General features: G+C 38.4%; 1 protein-coding gene across 2 annotated transcripts in view; it reads right to left on the minus strand.

The window, feature by feature from the left end:
- Positions 1 to 624: 624 nt before the first annotated feature.
- CCDC169 (coiled-coil domain containing 169) overlaps positions 625 to 22,897 on the minus strand; it is a 55,924-nt gene continuing 33,651 nt past the window's right edge. For both annotated transcript variants that reach the window (XM_080377559.1, XM_080377558.1), the window contains 4 exons: positions 10,283 to 10,381; positions 10,079 to 10,132; positions 6,184 to 6,260; positions 625 to 2,695 (listed from right to left, as the gene is read on the minus strand). In XM_080377559.1, coding sequence (XP_080233685.1) covers positions 2,593 to 2,695; positions 6,184 to 6,260; positions 10,079 to 10,132; positions 10,283 to 10,381 — 333 coding nt within the window. In that variant the 3' untranslated portion in view covers positions 625 to 2,592. The remainder of the gene's footprint in view (positions 2,696 to 6,183; positions 6,261 to 10,078; positions 10,133 to 10,282; positions 10,382 to 22,897) is intronic.

The raw sequence follows: 22,897 nt of genomic DNA on the forward strand, positions 1-22,897 counted from the left end.
ATAATAATACATACGTGCTTTGAAGGATTAATTACTCCTAAATGTGCTGAAATATTCATATAGAATATAATTTATAAAGACATGTAACTGTTCATTGCCGCAAATGTAAACAAAATCAATTTCAGAGCACAGCATAATAGTAAAGAAAAAAAGTCCACATAAGAGAAATTCAGGAATTTCAAAACACTCATCCATCCAAAACAACAAAGCCAAATGAAAAATTCCAACATAATTTGGGAAAGCTAGCAGTGTAAAAATTTTTGCTCATGTCCAAAGAAACAACACAAAACACTTTTGAACCAAAAATTTTGCTGTTGCAAGGAAACTTGAGTCATCAAACAATCACAAGGGGTGCCCTTATTTTCAGAAAGGCAGGAGGAAAATGAAATGCCAGATTCAAAGAGTAAGAGTACAGAATTATAACCATTTTGCACAGCAAACTTTACAGCTGCCACACAATTAGAATGGTCAAACACATGTTTTAGGGCTTAATTAGCATACTACTGAGTTTCAAATCCTGAGGTTGCTCCTGGCAAGCTGAAACAGGGATGAAGTAGGACAGTCTGCTCTACTCCTCAGGTCATTACTGTACCAAACTCTAGCAATAAACAACTCTTTCTAGGCTTAAAAAAAAAAAAAAAAAAAAAAAAAAGTCTCTTTTTAAGTCCTCAGTAAGGACTACCCGTGAGGGAAGTACCCAAGTCTCCTGCTGTGCATAAGTGCCATTCTACCATATTTGTGCAATGTTCCCAGTTATTTTGAGGTGCTACTGGGAGCAGACTCAAGTGCATTGACTAACATTTGATTCAGAGACAGCAGTAGTAAATGTCTGCTGCATGAATCCAAGAACTGGGTATCTTTCACTACTGCAGATGTCCCTTGTCTTTTATGCCAACAGGACCATTATGGTGATTTTTTCCCACTCCTTCACGATGACAAATGCCAGCACAATCAAAATTTGGAATTTTTCCATGTGAAAAACAGGAACAGAAGAGTGCTAACCTAATCAGCTCTGCTATGCTTTCAACTGTGACTGTGACTAAAAAACTGGCCAGGCAGGCCACCCTGCTTTTGGAAGAATAATACCAGGTGCATCACAGTAACATAAGAAATACCTGAAATAAGCCTCATACTATGAAAGAGGAAAAAAATGGGGTTTCCATCCAGAATATGCTGTACAATACTGCAGGCCTTTTCTCTCTGCATTTTAGAATGACATCACTGATCTTTTTGTATGAGTTTAATTACAGCCTCACTTTAATGCTGCCAGTAATAAGGACCTATTAGTACTGCTCTTAAAAAGGCAAAAAGCTTTGTTAGATACTGAAAAGAGCTAGGGATGCTCTTAAAAATAATAAAGGGCAGTCAAGCAACCACGTTTGCTCTGCCAAGAGCTTTTAAGATGTAACCCAAAGGCTTGAAGCTTCATTACCAAAACATTTTTCCTTTTGCCACTTAGAAAAATTCTGCTGAAGTTTAATGACTAAAGTGTAGGTAGTGAAACTGCAACAATAATTGCATGCTTAAGAATTAAAATACAAAGTAGTTCTACTTTATTTGAAGAGATTACTTTAAATACTGGCACTGTTTTGGACCCTCAAAATACGCAGATCAGTGCCACTGAAGAATACATAGAGATTTTTATGGAACCCAGACTGTGGATACAAAGGTTCATCTGAGAGTTCAAATTTAAAATAGCAACATACCAATATCAGGAAACATAGTGTGTATACAGTGTTTAAAAGAAACAACCCATCCACAAGATAGGCTCTGAAGAAACCTTAATAAAGTGTTCTGGTTTTCTTTCATTTCTACCCATTACCAGCGCCTAAAGTAGCTGGCGATGGTGCTGTGCTTCTAAACCGTGCAGGCAAAGTGGCGGTCAACACAGGAGCTGTGGTAAGCCAGCTTCTGAAAGAGTTAGATTTGGAGGTGTTCTGTCTTCTCTGCTACAGTAATAAAGCTCGTAGAATATATAAACTTTAAAGGCACTCTACCGTATGGTATCACGTAAGAAATCAGACTGGCTAGTAAACTATGCTGTTGGTCTTTCTAAAAGCCAAATGAAAGGCATGTTCAGCTATACCAACATCAGACTACTTGAGAAGTTCTTTTTGCTGCCTGTATTGAATGGGCATGCTCTTGGATGGAACTGTATCTGAGATTTATTGGTTTGGGTGTTGATACAATACTTCAGGTTACATCAGCATGCCTTTTTCTTCTTCCTGGCTGAGAGGTCAAAAATGTTCCAGGATTGTCTGTTTTCAATGGCTGCCGTGTAGTCAAAAAGTTAAAGAATATACCTAGCGTACAAAGACATTAAACATTCTCCAAGGCTTCCAACATCCTGGCACACAGAATCACTGATAAGAACCAGAATGGAAAGGGTCAGAGATCACCAGAACAAAGATGGCAACCAGAAGAACAATTCTGTCAGGCAAAGGATCACTTACATTAAGTGCCATTAAGACATGCCAATCTGGGTTTGGTGTTATAGTAAGGCACAAATACCTTCATTTTCAATTTGGAAATGTTCTGTTAAATTTGGTGGTGTTTTTTAAATGACTGGAAGTTCTTGGCATTGATATTAAATTAGTGCTTTAGTTTGGGAAGTTGCTTCACTCCTAAAGTCTTTTTAATTGATCCTTTTTGAGGATTAACCATCTTCGGGTTTTCTGGAACACTGTACCTCCCTCTGAAATAAAATGGGTGAAGTTAGTTATCAAGTGTCACATTCCTTGTAAGCTTTAAATGCTATAAATTTACATGCTTTTTATATTTACATAACTGATTACTATTGTGAATTAATAAAGGTGACGGAGGAAAAAACAAGTATATTTCTGGGTTTGCAGGCTAGCAGAGCATCTATTCTGCATACAAACTCCCTCCTCATCTCACTATTCCTGACTGCTTCCTGTTACCTAAATGATGGCGTTTGAAGAACGTGAACAGAATACTGAACACCTGCACAAAGAGAACGATAACTGGCTAAGGAGACATTACATAATCCCCATTAGGAAATGGAAAACCACTTCATGTCAATGTAGTTACAGTTCTCTGCAGGTATTCCACTCCGCTCTGGAGACCATGCTCTTGAGCCCATGATCTTACATAGGAAATGCTGCTCACCAGACTTGTGCTCCAGACCCTTCACCAGCTTCACTGCCCATCTCTGAACATGCTCCAGAACCTCACTATCTTTCTTCAAGCAAGGGGCCCCAAACTGAACAAAGGATTCACAGTGCAGCCTCACCAGTGCCCAGTACAGGGGGATGATCACTGACCTGGCCCTGCTGGCCACACTGTTTCAGACAAGCCAGGATGCCGTTGGTCTTTTTGGCCACCTGGGCACACTGCTGGATCATGTCCAGCTGGCTGTCAGCCAGCACCACCAGGTCCTTTCCCTCCAGGCAGCCTTCCAGCCGCTCTGCCCCAAGCCTGTACCACTGCAAGGGATTGTTGTGACCTAAGGGCAGGACCCGACACTTCTTGTTGAACTTCATGCAACTGGCCTCAGCCCATCGGCCCAGCCTGACCAGACCCCTCGGCAGAGCCTTCCTGCCCTCCAGCAGATCAACAGTCCTGCCCAGCTTGGTGTCACCTGCCAGTTTACTGAGGATGCACTCAATCCCCTTGCCCGTAGAGATATGGAACTACTTCTACTTGGAGCTTGGAAGATTAGAACCCAAAGCCCCAGTCTGCTCAATAATTGATTATTCAAATAAATCCATTACTCAAAATCAATTGATTAATCTGTAGATCACTGTAGAACTGGACCAAGCACACACTGTGTGTCTGTGTGGAATTCTGCAGGCAGCAAAACCTCTTTCCACCCAAAACCAGCTGGAGTTACAGACTTGGAAGCCAGGTAGCTGCAGCCAGTGCAGTGTTGAAACTGAGCTAATAAGCCACGTTTATGCCCGAGTAAAACAGTAAGGGCTCATAATGACATTAAATTGGCTGCTCAGATTTCATCAGAGACATGAGTCATCAAGACATTCATGTTTTTCCCGACCGACAGCTAGCTTATCATCTTCTTTTCCTGTGAAATTCTGTAAGAAAGACCTTTACTGAACTTGGCTTCTAGGTCTGAGTGGCCAGGAAACTGAATGCATCGACAATTAGTGTTCAGAATTGCTACTCAAAAATGTTTTGATGTTGCTTTAATATGCTGGTTGGGTTTTCCAAACCTGCACCTATAGTTAAACTTTAAGCATAGTTTCTTAGTATGGTTTGGAATCCAATGAAGGCAGACATTTTCTGAAAGGTCAAGAGAAGTGAGAGAAAAACTCTGGACATAAAGTTTTCAAATTATTCTCAAGAACATGTTTATTTTCAGTCATGCGGGTCTTCCCTCATTTGAATAAAATTATTTCATTAACATCAGCTTGAATGAACAGCCTTCAGGCTGTAAATCAAAACATAATTAAAAAGGAATAATATAACAATGGCTGTGCTAACCTTGTGATGATCAAAGGGTCCTTACTTACATTCTAGTGTTTCCTTAAAATACAAACTATGCCAAATCCCCATTCTTATCTCCATGTTGCCAACTAAAGCCAAAGTTTGACCTTAAAGTTCTAAGTCCTAGTTATAAAAGCCAGTGCTTTGTAAACCATGTTTTTTGTTAGTAAGGGCAATTTAAAAGATGAAAAATTCCCTTCATGTGCATAAAGTACTTTGAAAAATTAAAAAGAATCCCCTGAGGGAAAATGCGTTGAAAGAGGATATTTTGTTACAATACGCATCTTCTGAGACAAGCAATTACAGGGCACTATTTTATTTTACACTTTATTTTCTTTTGTTTGATATAAAGAAAATTATGGAAATATACTGTCATATAATTTCAGCATAAGTAATGGTCTACTAAAATAAATTATAAAAAATCCCCAGATAATCACAGTTCTAACCCTCAGCAAATCTCAATATCTGGCTGATGATATTTAACCTTCCAGCAGAGACAGTGAATTCTAGTTCTAGCTTCCTGACCTTCTCCACATGAAGTATGTTAAACATCACTGGGACCAGAAGCAGCATACTGGTGGGGTCTGATGTACCCCCTCAAACCCATACATGCTTTTTTTCTGTATTGAGAAACTTTAGTTATAGTCTTTAATTCATATTGTACTACATTCATTCATATTCTTTTAATATCATCTCCTCGAGCATTAAGATCCAGTGTTCTGATTTCTGAAATCCTGTGATTCTGTGCTTACACAGAATGAAAGGATAAAGCTAGTCAGCAAATATACCTACACAATTTCATGCTTATAATTTACTCATTACATTTGCAGAAGTTCCCAATATATATTGTGTATGTTCATTTTGATAATATTGGTAAGTGGGTTTATTGGTAAGAGTATTTACTGTGAAATACTAAATACACAGAAAACATACTAGCTCAGGAAGTCTCCAAACAAAGTATTTGGGAGAGCTCCAAAAGCAAATATTATATCTGCCTGCTTACATACTTTTGTTTGTTGGCATCTACTTATGGCCGCTGGAGGCAGGATACTGGGTCCAACACAATTTTGACATGAATCCCTATATTCTTCGTATTTTATATTCTCAACATTTTCAGTCCAGCTGAAAAATAAACCTCCTCCAATTTCAAGCTCTCCCACAAGCACTACAATCAGAAATTAATTTTATTTCTATGTAGCTCAGAGAGGGTGGGCTCTTTTCAAATTTAAATTTATAACCCAAGTAACTAAACAGAAATCTGTTAAACAATGAAGTCTTTATATGTTGTCATCTAAAATCACTCACATTATCATCCACAAAAAGCTTTACAACCTCTATTAGCTAAAAAGGACCAAGCAAGGCATTTATTTAATTGAATCACTCTTAATGGACTAAAGGGTATACTTGCTATTCTCAACTCTGCAGTAATATAGAAAAAAATGATCCATTTTAAAGGCAGGTTGAAAGAGAAGGACATCAGAGGTATTGTAAGATTTCAGAAAGGCCACTTGAATACATGTATTTTCAATATTGCAACATACTTAGTATTAAATAAAACTGATTGAAAAGCAGTATCAAATATTATGTTAAGATTAATACTTTGTCAGTAGGATTATGCTCAGTGCTATTTACCATGAATAGAAAGTTGCAATATTCAAAACACAGTATTTAGCAAAAAATAATAAACCAGAAAACAGAGGAAATATAAAGAAAATTTACCTTAGTATCTGGTTTTCTCTCTTGCCAGTCAGAGCATTTGGTTTTTGCCTTTCAATGATTTTAAGTGTAGCTGAGGTCTGCAATAGCCAATTTTTTACAAAACAAGTTAAATGCTAACAACAATCACAGTTAAAGAAGTAAAATATTTCCAAACTAATTTTGACCCGCTATGGCCTTATCACCATAAAGTACTTTAAGCACATATTATAGTGATGCCTTGTTGATTTGGAGAATTGAACACATGCCAAAATCCCTTGCTGTGCAAAAATACCATTATTTATTGAGCTGAACAATCAGAAAATACGTAATTTCAATCAGCATGTTTTTGGTCATGCTACCTATAACTCCACATTTTCAATGAAGAAGGATTATTTTTCTAACATACTTCCCTGAATAAGAAACAAATTATAATCACTTAATCGTATTTTTGAATGATTAAACCATTAATTAAGGACAGGAATTACTTGAAAAAACATTAACACAGCATGGAAATCTCTGCATACTCTAGAAGTTTACTTTACTGGACACATTGAAAAAACCCTCGGTTGTTACCCTGGGTCTTGCATTTAACAGAATCCAAGCAGGACTAAATCACTTGGTTCCCTCATTCCATAGCTCCAAGGGTTTTCTTCTCACCCAGCTGCCTTCACCATGTTTACCATTACTTTACTGCATCTCAGAGGGACAGGCAGAAAATTAGAAAATGCAGAAAGTTTAGGGCTTGCCTGGCTGCTGTGCACACTTGGGTATCAAGTGTAAGTGAATAAAGTTTTCTCAGCCCCTTTAAACAGATCCATCAGGAACATGTAATAAATACTTAATATATCATGATTATCATGTATTGGCTACATCAGATCAGTGGAGGCTTTTTCAAAGCCTACAGCTAGATTTTGGGGCTACCTAAACAAGGCTCAAGCTTTGGATTATTACATTACATTAAAATGCTACATTTTATAGCATGTGTGAAAACATCTTGTGCTTGTGAGAAAAAAATTCTGGCACTAAAAAGAAGCGTGTCTCACTGCTTACAAGACAAAAGGTTTCTACTGTGCTTCCAAATATACAATGCACCAGGCAAGTGTTCTTGACCCAGTTGTAGCTGTAACTAAAACAGTCTTTTCAGAGTGCGAGCATAAAAATGGAATAGGATCTGCACAGATTTACCCTCTTGAAATCAAGAAATTTTTTACACTTAAGGAACTCTAGTACTAAAGATGGTGACTAGCATAATTCATCGTCTTTCTAGGCAGATGTGATTCTGTGACACAAGGCGAGGCCTGTACTACGATTGCCTTCACCATTCTTTTAAATTATTACTTATATGAATATAGAGTGCCAGTATATATGATTATTGTCCTTAACAGTCTCTTTGCTAGTAAAGTTTACTCCAGACCTATTCCAACTAAAACGAGCTGTTATTGCACAAGCAGATAATTGTGATTAATTGTGGTTTTTTTCTGCAAAGAATTCGTAATCGCAAGTCAGAGTCTACTATACTAGTAAAAGGCATGAAAGAAACGGCCTTTTCAAAGTTCTGCTATTGTTCTTTGCTTCTTAAACTGATTTCCGAATAATATCAGAAAGTGTTTTGAGATTTGTGGAGTCCAAATCCCAAACCAACATTTTTTCAGACAGAAAACAAAACAAAAGCAAGCATGAATACACCAGAAACCATTAGTGCCTCTAGCATGACTTCCCAAGTTTGTGAAATCTTTAATTTATTTTAAAACCATCATTTACAATTTACTATATCCATATAGATCCAGACAAGGCAGACAACAAAAGCACTCAGAAGATATTTTGTAAAACAGCAGAAAAAGCACTCTATTATAAAAAAGGCAATTAAAAGAAATGGCTTCTGAGAAGTGTCTCTGCCTTCTGCTTCTGCCACAGGCTTCAGGAGGGATCCAAAACAAGCTAGGAAAAAAAAATCCAAGTACCTGGGATTTTTTTAACACCTAGTAGCAGAAACTTCCATTCTAGGATTTTTTTAATATGCTTTTTTTTACTGTGGGCTATAGAAAAGCCCACAGTAGTGGGCTATAGAAAAGCCCACAGTAGTGGGCTATAGAAAAGCCCACAGTATAACAAGGAAAAAAAGCCTAAAAAGACATTATATACATTCTCTGTAACAAAGAATGTCATTGTAATATATAATAATATTCTGTAGTATATTTACTTTGGAATGTAGGGAAAATGTTAGCCTATGAGTAAATCCTTCTAACTTGACTACTACCAACATTACTGTGCAGACTTTAGAACAGAGAATTACAGCTGGAAAAGTCTGGACTGAATGTGAGTTTACTTCTGCCTCTATTGTTAAAATGAACTGTTAAAAGGGAGGGCATATATACACAGACTTTAAAATAATATAAAAGAAACAATCAAATCAAATCCATACCTGAACAGGACCTGAAAAGACCAGAGGAGCCACTGGTCCTTTTGTAACCAACAACCAACCATGATTAGGTTGACTGCCGTGTTCAGATTAGCAATGTAAAACATCAGTGTCTGATCACACAAACAACTCACATAGACTCTGCTCACAGCTCAGGAGGAGGGACTGATAAGTCCCTGGGAAATTCATTTAATCTTGATCTAGAACAGGTGTGATGGCTTGCACCTTAAACATGCTCCTCTCTCCATAGGATACAGAGGAACCATCTACAACTACTTTAGATTGGGTGTTTAACACTGGGAGATGATAGGGAGATTAAAGTGAAGATTATTATTTTGCTCTCATATGATTCTGAAATCATGGGGGCAAATAACTGACTACTGAGAACAAAATGTGCTACCTACCTTGAGTGTCAGTGGCAAAATCCTAGTCCCTAATGCTCCATTTAAGCAACATGCCAGTGCATATACCTCACTTCAAATAATGCTTTATGCACATTTAAGTGCTTTTCTAGGCAGCTGAACAGAGGCACTCCTCTTACTAGCATGTTCAGCAATAAAATCATTTTTTCTTTCCTATATTCTTCCTCCAGCAGTTCCCAGTTTCATTGTTAATGCGAAGATATTAACAGTTATCGTGGGCATTTACTGGGTTTTTTTTCTTGGTTTCATGCTGGAAAGTTAGTTTAAGCAATTCTTTCAGATTTCCCAGAGCAGCAATGAACCGTGCAAAAGAATCAGTTGCCTGCTGTGCAGACACATGGAAACACTGCTAATTACAGCCTTTCACCCCAGTAAGCTATGACAGGGATTCAGTGAGTCATTCTTGAGTATCACACTAAACTATTGCTTTTACATAATTCAGAAATTAAGAGCTCTTTCAGAATAAGAAGTACTAGAAATCTTTACAGGTTCCTTCAGTTTGCAGTATCAATTTTTATGTATTACATAATTTGCAGCAATAAAATTTAACCTCTGATTTCACCAAAACAAGGTATCTTATCCTTTAGCTTATAAATTTAATTGAAATACATGCTGTATCATCATTCTGAGCTGGATGGCTAGTTTGTCTTTAAAAGAATAAAAGGAGAAATACAAAAAAGAGGAATTGCTACTTAAGGTAGGTGTCACTACTGCTAAAAATTTGGTTCTGTTCTTTTCAACTGAAACATTAAATGGCATAGCACTCCTGCGACTAATGGATGGGCAAGCAAGTATCAGAAAATTGCTTCAGCTTTCTCAGTTAAGGGCACTGACTGTGCTTGGGAACAATGAAACACCAACTGACACAAAAGCAAAAATAGTATTTAAAAATAAATAAACTGTAGCAATATCTCAATTTCTAGCTCTCAAAATGTTTAAAAAGCAGCTTTTGTAATGGATTTGGTAGATGAATTAAGTGACAAAAGGCTTTGACCTAAGGTGTTAACAGATGCTGTTGCTATATTAAGAAAGCATACTGATTTTTAAAAGTTATTGAGTCACACATTTTTCTTACCTGTAAAATCTCTGAGAGGTATATGCGCCGCTCATTGTTAGCTTTGTGGTAAGCCTACAGTTAAAATAAGGGATATAGGCTAGAATTAAGCAAAATATTTTAAAAGCTTTTTTCCAGTGACATATTTTGTGGAACTATTCTATTGTCTGTTTGTCAGACAACATAATGGCTTTCATAGATTAGAGTCATACAGTGATTACAAACCTTTGCTTCTTGTTCCAGGCTAAGTTCATAGTCTTTTAGCTGATTCTGGAGCCTTTTTTTCTCTTCTTCTAGTTGTTTAAGAACCTCCTTTAAGGAACCCTGTGGTTACAGTAGATAAAATGATGTTTTATAAATATTTCCATTCTGTATAAAGATATCATCATCATAGTCCTTATTCTTCAAGCATTATGATGTTTGCCATTCTAATTGCTTCTTGTGCACTTTTTGTTTACATGGTTGTGCCTGGTACACTGCAGAGACAAAGGCAATTAACCATATGCTACAATTATCAAGTTATGCGCTACACATTTCCACTGTGTTAAAATGATACAGATACATTTTTCCACACTGCTGCTCCTTGATAGATTAATAAAGTCACCCTGTGGTGACCAGCAAGAATTGCTCCTTACCGCTAACAAAAGTTCACTCTGATGGGTCCTTTTCGGTAGGAGGAAGATTTCAGATCTCACCTGTACATCCATTTCCAAACCACTTGCTGAGAGAGCTGCTGGACTGGCTGAAGAGGCACATGGGATGTCAAAGTAACTCATGACAGCTTGGCTAGAAAGCAGTATTTTGTGGGGCAACTATCTGTCTTAGGTGTGTAGCCATCTACCTTGTCTACAATTGGGATGAGCTAGACCAAGAGTGGTAGAGACTGTTTTTGATTACTGGCACTGGAAGCAGAACACACACCCAAGCAGGTGCTCCTCCATTTCTAACACGGGAAACGGCTTCTCTTTCATAAATTGATCCACTCCATCCACTAGAGACATTCTTACTGGGCAACTCTAAAAGTAGATGGCTTTTTTATTTCCTTGTCTTACATTATTCAAGCTCAGTTTATAACTGTTTGTTTCTCTATTGAAATGATTTCTAAGATAACTGTTCTCCTTCCTCCCTGGTGTTTGCCCTCAGCATGAATAGACAGAAGACAGGAACACATTTTTTCAACATTCATTTTACTAGTATAAATAAGATGAGCTTTTAAAAATCGTTTTTCACACAGCTGGCTGTCCTTTCCTCTAATCATCAGAGTAACCCCTTTGTACATCAGGCTGGAGCTCAACCTTCTTACGGTTGGAGAACAGAACTGTATTGAGTATGTAGTACTCCAGAAGCCACCTCACTGCCCTGAACAATGTCAGTAATACTCCTGTAAACTGTGTAGAGAAGTTTTAGGATTGCATTTTCCTTTTTCACAGCTGCATGGTGATGGCTCACAGTCAATGAGGGATCAGCTGGAATACCCAGATTCTCCTCTGCAGCATGTCCAGGTGATCAGTTCTCAATTCATAACAGAATTTATTTACTATTTCCTAAATCCCTTGGTCTACACTATTAAATTTTAATCCCATTTTAATATTCTAGTCTTCAGTGTCGTTCTTTTTCTAAACAACATCCAGATCCCATTATATTACACAATTGGTATCAGGAGAGATATCACAACCTCTTTCTACTTTGTGTATCAAGGTCATGCAATAAGTGTTAAGATTACTCCTAAACTGGTCCTGGAAGAACTCTGCTTGTACTCCCCCAGCAGCCTCCTTCACTAGTCGCTGCTATTACGTTCCATTTTCCAGCTTTTTAGTCCTTCACAAACCTACTAATCTTTTTCTCCAAATTAGTTATTTTCCATGTGACATGGTATCTTTATCAGAGGTCACAATGAACATGATTACTGTATTTATTGTGACAACAAATCTATTGTCTCATCACAGAATGTCAACAGGTTTGCCCACCATCCATTTTTCAGTCTTGTTCTGCATTATTCCTCTTTTTCTCTATCTTAAAACTAAAACGAAAAAAAATCTTTTCTCCAATGCACACAATGCCATCATCCACAACTTTATTAAAACCACTTGCTATCAGATCAGTGATGTAGCAAGCCTGTTCTTTCAGAATCCTAAGGTACAGATTACACATTTCCCTCAATTTAAGCATGCCCAACTCCTTGAGTTTTCCTTAGGATTTAGTTACTGTCATTTCCTCTTCTAGGCACTGGCTGACATTAGATATTTCTTCCTTTGTCCTGCATTTTATTGTGTCTGCCTTTACTGAAAACTTAGGCAATATATACACATTTAATTTAAAATTAATTAATTCATGATAACTTGATCTGACAGTTTTTTTGACTGGCTTTTCTGCAATGTTCTTCTAGATTTTCAAATTCTAAAAATGCATTCCCTCCTTATTATCCAGTATTTTCTGACAAAAAGTGTTAACTATCACATCCACTGAGATCTGTGCCTCATCATTATTACTAAGCACTTGGGTTTTAGTCTTTATTTACAAGTATCATATACAATACAATTTCTGGAAGTAATCTAATAATATTATATCCAAATTAATCCATCCAAGTTTATATTTATATCTATATTTGACTGTATGTATGGGATTCAGTCTAAGGTGAAGATACCTACATTTGAGTGTCCATTTGTGAAGCTCCTGCTAAGCATCACAGTCAATACAGCCAATGATGCACAGCAATTCATTCAGCTGAACAGCTTCAGAGCTCAATTCAGGGGCCATCTGAGATGCTCTAGAGGTTCCAAGACATTGATGTGTGGCAGGTATGACACATGGGTTACGGGAGACACATGTCCTTTTGGAGCAGCGGTGGGCTACTCTGCACTGAAACATCTGCAAACCTCTTTGTTTACACAACTATTCCACAGAAGATGCCTGCTTAGATATATCTAGATAAAAGACTCTATACTCACTCAACTGTATTAATGAGACCTGTAGTAAGAATTCAAGATCCAGCCAAGAGGTAGACAGCTATATATAGAAAAGAAAATATTGGTGTCCTAATATTAGAGCCATATTGTTTCAATACATATTTCAATATTATTTCCCAATATTACTGTGACTAAAATTTGTTTTCCTATCGATCTCAAGATGAATTAACCCAAACAGATGATGATGAAAGAATGAACAACACTGATGTAAAAGTCTTTCACACCTGCAACATACCGTATCTATCTCTGTTTTGATCTTTCCTGCCAAATGCATACCTTTAATAATTATCCCTTCTTGTTTTCATTATCAGTGTTACTACATATCAGGCTAGTCAGGTTCTTCCATTTGTCTGCTTAGGCCCCCTGTGTAAACAAAGTATCCTTTTCAAAAATTTTGTTTATTTTTATTTCTAACTCGAGCATCTCCCTAGTCAGAATAGCTGAATCCTTTCACTTTCTGTACTGATTACCTTATCATTGCCTTAATGATCAGTTATTTCTTCTCATGACCTTAATGCTTCACTATGCATTTATTTACCAGATTTTTCCTGGTACACATGGAAAGGAAGATAATATGACTCTCCCCAGATATTCTCCCTTTCTTTTTTTCATGTATTTTTTTTGATTTCCCTATTTATCATGCAAACCTCAGATCCAGAAGGCCAGTGTCCTTACATCATCTGTTTCTCAGAGAGGTTATGAATGCATGCTAATGGTAAAAACATCCCAAACCTAATATAAGCCTTAAGGGATCAATACTGGGTCTGGTCCTGTTTAAAATCGTCATGAATGATCTGGATGATGGGGCACAGTGTCCCCTCAGGAAGGTTACAGATGACACCAAACTGGGAGGAATGGCTGATAGGCCAGAGGGTGGTGCTGCCATCCAGAGGGACCTCAGCAGGCTGGAGACATGGGCTGACAGGAGCCTCATGAAGTTGAACAAGAAGTCCAAAGTCCTGCACCTGGGGAGGAACAACCCCATGAGCTGATATATGCTGGAAGCTGCCCAGCTGGAAAGCAGCATGGTAGAAAGGGACCTGGGTGTCCTGGCAGACATGGGCCAGCAACGTGCCCTTCTTTGCAAAGAAGGTCAGCTGTATCCTGAGCTGCATTAGGCAAAGCATTCCCAGCAAGTCAAAGGAGGCGATGCTTCCCCTCTACCCAGCCCTGGTGAGGCCATACCCGGGGTAATGTGTTCAGTTCTGGGCTCCCCAAGGGAGACACGGACATACTGCAGAGAGTTCAGTGAAGGGCCATGGGGATGATTAGGGGACTGGATTACCTCTCCTGTAAGGAAAGGCTAAGAGATCTGGGATTGTTCAGTCTAGAGGAGAGAAGGCTGAGGGGGGATTTTATTGATGTGTATAATCACCAGAGGGTGGGTGCAAAGAGGACAGAGCCAGGCTGTTTTCACTGGTGCCCAGTGGCAGGACATGAGGCACTGGGCACAAGCTGAAACTCAGGAGGTTTCCTGTGAACATCAGGAAACACTTTTTTACTGTGAGAGTGACTGAGCAGTGCAATAAGTTGCCCAGGAAGGTTGTTGAGTCTCCCTCCTTAGAGGTATTAGAAAAACATCTAGACATCATCCTGGGCCACTGGCTCTAGGTGGCCTGTACAAGACAACCTCCAGAGGTCCCTCCCAACCTCAACAGTTCTGTGATTCCGTGACCTTCATTTTGTTGTTACAACTGTGCCCTCCATCCCTCAGCCAGTACCTTGGCCGAACAGTTCAGTTTCCACTTTTCTGGGCATCCATCCAGCCTCCCACAGTATTATTCAGTCTGTTCCAGAGTGAACTTGAAAATACCATTTGTCATTTCTCCAAAGATTATGTCATTCTTATAAAAGCATTTTCATCTCAGGTCCATAACTTATATCCTTGATTTTGGACATCATCAAGCCATTCTATTTTCTCGATGTGTAAAGTGATAGTCCTACCAATGGTTTCTAACAGGGAGCCACCAAGCACATACATCTCTTACATTTACTTGTTTGAAATCTCCAGTCTTCTCCTTTCTATCATCTGCAACTCACTGCGTCTTTTATTCTTTTCATAATTATCTATAAAACACATTACTTATTCAGCTTCAAATTTTATTTTTCATAAAATTTGCAGTAACATTTCTGGCTGTTGCTGTGAATTCCCTAGGAATGACTTCCATTGAAGTCAAGATTTTGCAGGAGCACGGCAAAAGGCACAGTACTTGTAAAACATGTTGCCAAGAGAGAATAACCAGTCCCACTTTTTTTTTTTTTTGTAAAAAAGGAGCTACAGAAGAGCCTCATCTTTCAAGAATGTTTCACACATGACTGAACTGTTATTAATTTTAATCTGTTACAACAGACACACTGGAGACATTAAAAGATTTGGGGGATTTTTGGTCTTTTTCTAATTAAAGCAGAAGTACCTTGGATGCAGATGAAATCTTTCTCCTAACACAGAAGGCTCCTAAAGTCAACACTGGCCCATTCAAGGAGAAAAAGGAAGCTGCAGATTAAAGAAAAGATTTGGCCAAATTCCACCAGGTTCATATGCTATTTCATTACTTCAGTGTCTGTACAGAATTAAACAAGACAGATACAGAAAACCTCAGCACTGTCAAGCGAGGTAACTAATTTTATTTTTTGCTTTCTTCACCTGACTGCATATTAAAGATCACAACCATGTTACAGCATATTTTGTACAACATATTTTGTACCACCTACAACATATTTTGTATGACTACAGTCAGCTTAAACACAGTAAATACAGAAGTTCATGATGCTCTCCAGATTTGTTCTGTGCAAATCCACAGCCCACTGTTTATTTCCTCACTAGATTGTCCATCAATGTTATATCAAACAGTAAGACTTGGTGTTGCAGCTGTTACTCACAACAGAGCAATTTGGTATTTCCTCAGTGATTGTACTCATCTAATTTCTTTGAGTTCTTTCACCTACAAAGTAGGGGTTTAGATCTTTTTTCATTTAATCTTTTCAGAAGCACTGTCTATTTTTTGCTGCCAATGCAGCTGGTGCAGTGCAGATGCCTGGGCATTCATTCAGCTCTAGAGCAAGGATGATATCCAACCGCAAGCAAACAAACGGTGCACTACACTGCTTCTCATGAGCAAGCAGATGAAAATAGATTGATACTACACTATATGGTTACCATCCCTATATTATCTGGGTGCCTCACAATTTGAAATGTACCTATGCTTACAATTCTCCTGTGAAATAAATTAAAAATTATTCCCAATGTATAGCTTGGGAAGTGAAGCCCCAAATCAAAAAGGGACTAGGGTCTAAATTGCACTTCAAGCAGAATGCTAATGCAGCAACCTATGCAATCTCTTACATTCTTCACATCTGATTTTGCCATGTCACTGAGGTAGGCATATGAGCTGTTGCTGTTGTGGTTGCCCATAAGCACAAGCTTAATCGAGCTCCTTAGTTTGCTGCTGAAAGCCTTTATGGAGTCTCAAAGCAAAGCTTTCTGGTGATCTGTCTGATGGGGCACAACCTGAGAAGCACGCTTCAGCCACGTCACATGAGGAAGGAATACTGTCTAACAGCCTAAAAAATAACTCACAAAGAGTTTAGATGGGCTGCATTTTAGTCCTCTGCCACCCTCAGAGCTTCAGTTCTCACATCTCATATCCTGAGAGTGCCCTTGCCATCATACTTAACTGCTACTGAGATATTTTTTTTAAGCCAGGCCATCAATCAGTCAGAAATGCAAAATTTACATGAATGGAAGAGGAACAAGCGAGAAAGGCTGCAAGGTCATGCTTACTTCTGAAATTTCAGACACAATTCTTGGATGTTTCTTACCAACTTGCAATTACACACTGTTTTGAATCCCAATCTAGCTGCCTTTCTCCCAGTTAATACCTAGGAAACTTAGGCAGCTAACTCAGTGTTCTGACTTCTGTTCCTGGGTCCACGCACCTAACTGATGATGCAGAGCTCAGCGTAGCAATACTGAAGTTCTTATAGGAATCTAGTGATACAGGTGTTCCTACTCAACTAAAAGACCTCCCCAAGTCCACAAACACTATAAAATGCAATTTCAAAAGCAGTCACAAGAAAATTTAAAATAGTAAAACTTCAGAGAGCTTGTAGAGACCCACTTTAGCTAGGACTATTGTAAATTACCTCCCACCCCTACTTTCAAGGCAGTAATTGAAGTGCTAGCTGAGACCTTAGGCATCTGAAATTTTTAGCTGCTGCACAACATTACAAATCAAGAAGTGAGAAACTCCAGCACATGAACTCAGCCAGATCATTAAGGGCTGGATTTGTCTTTCCTAAATTCTGTAGGAAGGAAGCAGAAAGAAACCTCACCAAAACAAATTCAATTCTCAGTGCTCATGGTTGTATGATCAGCTTAGTGCTTAATACAACAAAAGAACACAAAAGCAAAAGCTCACAGAAAACAGAGTTTAAAGCATACAGTAACACAGACTTATAGCAGAGTTCTTGGAGCACAGAAAAGTGTCAATACAAAGCAAGGACCAGTGAGAGCTCAAGAGAACGAGAAGGAGCCTCCCAGTATGCAGCACTCCCCCAGAGGGGGAAATTGCCAACAAAACTCCAGGATGAACCAGTAAGATAAATTCTGAAAAAGCTTTTAGAAGTGGTTTAACTGAATATTGAAATGGGTTTTCAAAGACAGGTTTATTACAGGTTCTTCTACTAAGTTTTGAATAGCTGGACAATGTGTTCCTGAAAAGGAGACATAAGCTAAGGCATTTAACCTGAATTTAAGATCCTTAGTTTTCAGTAAGTCATCCATGTCAAACCACTCTGAGCAAGCTGCTAAGCTAAAAGACACACTGAGATTTTAAATGAATACTTTCTTTATGTAATGGAATTTTGCAGGGCTTAGCAAGATTCACTCTCAGAGCAATGATACATTAAGTCTTCTGTCCAGCAGTGACCAAAGCCCAGAGTTCCACAAAGGGAACACCAATTCTCCAGTTCATCTTTTTTTCACACAATTTCCTTTTCATTCGACTAAAATCACAAATTTCACTTAACACTTGCCAGAAAATGAAATTATACAGAATGACACTGCAGCTGAATTTTTAAGGCCACCCACATATGTTGTACTCATTCTGGATTTTTCCTTGCCCTGCTACCAGTGGCAACAGAGATGATAATTTCCATAAATCATTTCACAACAGACAAGGTGACAAATCCATGACACCATCAAGAGGCTCAAACTTGCTTTCATCAGAGTCTAGCTCCTGCAAACTATTGATCTTTATGGCAATTTGCTTCAGCTCTAATGCTCTTTAACTTTTCTCCATGAGTTAAAACAGAAGCAATATATCTGTCAGTCGTGTCGAAAAAAAAAAAAGCAACACAAGAAGCCTTTGCAATCCATCCTACTTGACATTTTAAATCAAATGAAGTTTTGTTTAGAAAATAAACACTCTTCCCTCCAACACTAGGAGCTGATGTTCATCAGCTGATTTAGCTGAATCTTTTAACATGTTTTAAACCCATCAAGAGCAAAAAGCAATACTACATCTTTAGTTTTGTTGTAACAGAAAATTATACTGTTGATAACAATAAACTCACTAGTCATATACTACCGAGAAAATGATACACAAAAATTATTTAGCATATTTCTACAGAAAATATGCACTAACATGCACTCGGTATATACGCACAGATCCTCTAAGGGCTTCAGGAGAGGCGCAGAAAGGCTCCCGGCGCTTGTCTAAATGCCAAGTGCCCCCTCGCGGTTAGCACCATCTTCATAGTCAAAACCAGACCCGGAGCTGAACTCTACGCACGCAGCGCGTCTTATGTGCATCAGACATGTGCAACAGCTAGGGTAAAGAAACCAGCCTGAAGACTTGGAAATCTCAGGCTCCTTCAGTGTAATGGGTGTGGGGCACCGCTACCCTAAATCCTGCTGTCAATGGTCTCCACAGCATCACTCCTAGAGGTTAGCTGCTGACTCCAGGAGGAAGGCGGCAGAATGCAGACCTCCGTTGCCATGGTTGTTGCTGGCTCTGAAATGCTTCACTTAGTATCTTTTCTGGTCGGCCTGATTGCTTCCTTATGCATATTCTCTGGAAGATATCCCGGGGTCCCAAGTCAACCGATGTCGATGGACTTTTTAAGAACAGCCAGTAATAAATGTCCCTTGCCTGCAAGATTTTTCCCTGATTGTTTTCTTTGAAATATAAAACATATTCTGCCTCTGGGAATACCACAAAGTGATGTAAATAAAATTGCCTGCTGGTTTGTGCAAGGCCACCAGGAGGACCAACCACCACCACTATGACAAGGAAAATAAAAACGGCAAAACGAAAAGGTCTCTTCAAGGCATCCAAAATACTTGTCTGAGGTCAGATGAAAGGAGTAGGAAGGGGAGGTCTGCAAGGAGGCAGGATACAGCTTAGGGCAGTCAGACCAGGCTGCAGAACCTTCTCCAAAATACTCCCAAGTTTCACAAAAGACAGGATACCAGATTTCTTATTCCCACAGAGCTACTGGTGACTTAATCCAGCAAGAGCAATAAAGTTCATTTAACAGTCACTTTCTAGTAGAATTGTCAACATTTCCTATGACATTATAAAGTGCTGACATTCCCTATAGGCAGTTATCAACACCTACTGAAGTAGAGTCTTTGTTACGCGTTTTCATAAACCCAACATTCCCCTCCTGCCACGTTACCAACACCTTCTCCAGTGTGACACTGCCACACATTCTACTTACAGTATAAAACTGACAGCCTGAACAACCCTGAGGTGGTTGTGTGAGGGTCTCAGTTCTGCGGTCACTGCGCTCTCAGAAAGGCAGCTTTGCACAGTAAGTATCTGGCCCTTAATGTCAGAATTTTCTCAGCTATGGTGCTGGAGACTCCTGAAAATGGTGATTTATCACACAAACCTTGGTTCCTTGGCTAATCTTAAGCCATTACTAAGTGTTGCTAAGGCCATGACATCAGGAGTGCACTCTTCTGAACTGATTTTGCAGCGTGCTTTCCAGTCTTTGCATACTAAAGCCACTATCCAGGGATTCTTTCTTGCATAAATGGTGAGAGAGAAAGGAATAATTTTCTTTCTGCTTTTATGGAAAATTATGTTTAACAGAGAGCATGTATTTCACCAAAACTCATGTAATGAAAAGATGCGAACAAATGAATGCAGCATGTTTAAGAGAAGCAAGGAAAATTCACATCATGTTAGAGAGAAGGCATTCCTTCTGTAATTATTTCTGAAGTACTGTATGACATTTGTATTACTCATTGGGACATAAAGGAAATTACTGACTAAACAGTTTTCATTGCTGAAACTCCCCTGTGCTCCCTGTGCTCTTTACTATTTAGGTTATTTTTAATCTGCCCTCAGTACACAAAAATTCTTTTCTAAACCTTGCCTGTAAAATTTGTGTTCAAGGTATTGGTTCTGCATTTACTGTCATGTGACATCTACATTTTTTTTGAGACAAAAAGAAAAATATTATCTCAAGTCAATATAAGGACTTCAGAAAGACAGTTGTATATTTAAATGGTTTAGGGGTGTTTTTAATAGCAAGGAACCATTCATTAGTACGATTCTGATTTTAAAGCAAAAATAGCACAAGCCATCTGCAATAATCATTGCAATTTACCAACACAGAAAATCCTCAGTGCTTCCTTGCTCATCACTCCAGAATTTACATTTTTATTCTTCTTTTTCATTCAGGTTTTTATAGCTTGCTGACTGCCAGGGTCCCTAATGACGAACCTTTTTTTATTTTTCCTTTAGTGCTTGATATCAAGAAAATATTTCATGCTAGCTAGCTCTAGGTATGAATGATGATGGGATGAATTACTCTACAGAAATGTTCTTCTCTCCTTCTGTTGACTGGCAGGACCTTAAATGACTAGCTGAGTGAGATAAATCTAGTATCTTTGAGGTATTTCCTGTGTTAAATAGAGCTGAAATTGCTTAGGAAGTTACAGATTATTAGAGGTCCTTCTAATAATTCTAACTGCGTGATTCTGACTTCCTTGAAAAGTTAGAAAGGTTGCTAAAAGGTTAAAAAGACTTGCCAATACTACTTAATTTTCTAGATATGTTGCTCAAAATAAAAATGCTGTTGGCATATTATAGAAATTGTATCACCTCGCTGGAATTAAGTTTGAATGTGATTAAAGACTTCAGCATGTGACTTTTCAGAAATAAAGACTTGTAAAGTGTTTTCATTTCCTAAACATTCAATGTATTATTTGTTTTCTTTTTTCCTGTGGTTCTGTGACATTCTTACAACAGTCTTTTCTTTAAAATGTGTACTTGTGCTTTTTTACCTCTTCATGTTTGATGCATTAAAACTTAGAATAATGCGTACACTGTGGTGACCGTAACTTCAGCCCTAGACTTTAAAGTGGTCAGACCTAAAGCTGGCTGTTTACCTACACATATTTAAACTATTTTCAGGAGAATGTCTGTGAGGAGACTTAACAGCGCAATGTTAAGTGTCTTAGGGATGCCACTGGACTTCATGACAGATGGTTAGAGATACACATGCAGGTAGAAGCAGAAACACAGGTTGTGACACAGATGCTTATTGAAGCTTTCGTAAGCGTGTTTTTCAGTGAAAATGCAAAAATCCCCCAGTGGTTGTCAGAGGGAAGCTAGAGAATAAATTTCAGTGTAATATATGTGTACGCCAGATTTTTGGTTTATATGCATAACCATGAATTTCAGTTTTTATTGAACAGATGTAGATGCTTAAACTCACCTTCAGAAGATGAAGGAAAAAACTAGACCAGGATAAGAATATCCTAATGCCTAAGAATCCCTAAATAGGGTGTTTGGAATTCTTACGCGTGGACAGAAAGTACTGGATTTTTATAACTTTGTGCAGGAGTCCCGACTAAATGCTGAAATGATCTTAGAAAGACCCTTGAGTGGACCCTGAGTGAAGATAGCCTACTTGTTCAGATTTTTCCAAGACATTTCATAACGGAAATCTTGTAACAGAAGCAAGGCTAATAGAAGCTAAAAGTAAACAGGATTTGAAATATCGGGGAGGGGGGTGGGGGTGATATGGTGGACTCTTTGTAAGATGCTGGGAAGGCAAAATGGATGGTTGGGACTTATTTTAAAAGGCCAGAGAGGGACTGTGTGTGGGGGGGTCCTCTTCCATGCTCACTATAGAGACGTGTTCTATGGTTTTGTAACCCAACAGAAGGAAAAAAACTTAAGCTAGATCAGGAAGGAATCTCATGCATTAGCAGACTCTCCTTTAGCAAACTTAAGGACCATTTTGCTGTTGGCATTCATTCTATTCTAAAGAAAAAAAAATATTGAAAAGATTTTGCTACTTGCGGTTGACTATCAAACCTGAAGATTTCTTGAAATGTACTGTTAGTGTGTTGAGGTGATAAAAGCACAACACTGCATGTAAAGTTTTGCTTTTATATCTGTAATGGGATTCTCTGCAGTGATATGTAATTACATATTAAAGCCCATTCTTAAGAACTGACTAATGCTTTTTCTGTAGTTATATTGTTTTCAGAATACAGAGATGATAATGCCCTGATTCCTAGGAACTCATCAGTAACTGCTAGGAGAGCCCTGTTGGAGGAGTTAAAGTAACCACAAAACAGATGTTACATACGTAGCCATAAAGCACTGTAGTCTGTGTGAGGGTTTCAGCATATTCACTTTTTTTTGTGGATATTGGTTCATTCAGATTGTATCTTTCTTGTTAAATTTGCTGTTAAGTTTTGTTGCCACAGGGTAGATTTTAATGTATCTGTCCCAAAGCAGACAGACTTTTTGGCCTGCTGGGACATGGGATTCAAACTCCAACAGTGGTAACTGTTCAGATGATTAAGTTGGGTTTGCTTTTGGGGTTGATTTTTCTGAAAGTCAAG

The sequence above is a fragment of the Falco punctatus genome (genome assembly GCF_963210335.1).
Source record: "Falco punctatus genome assembly, chromosome: 2".
Lineage (NCBI taxonomy): Eukaryota > Metazoa > Chordata > Aves > Falconiformes > Falconidae > Falco > Falco punctatus.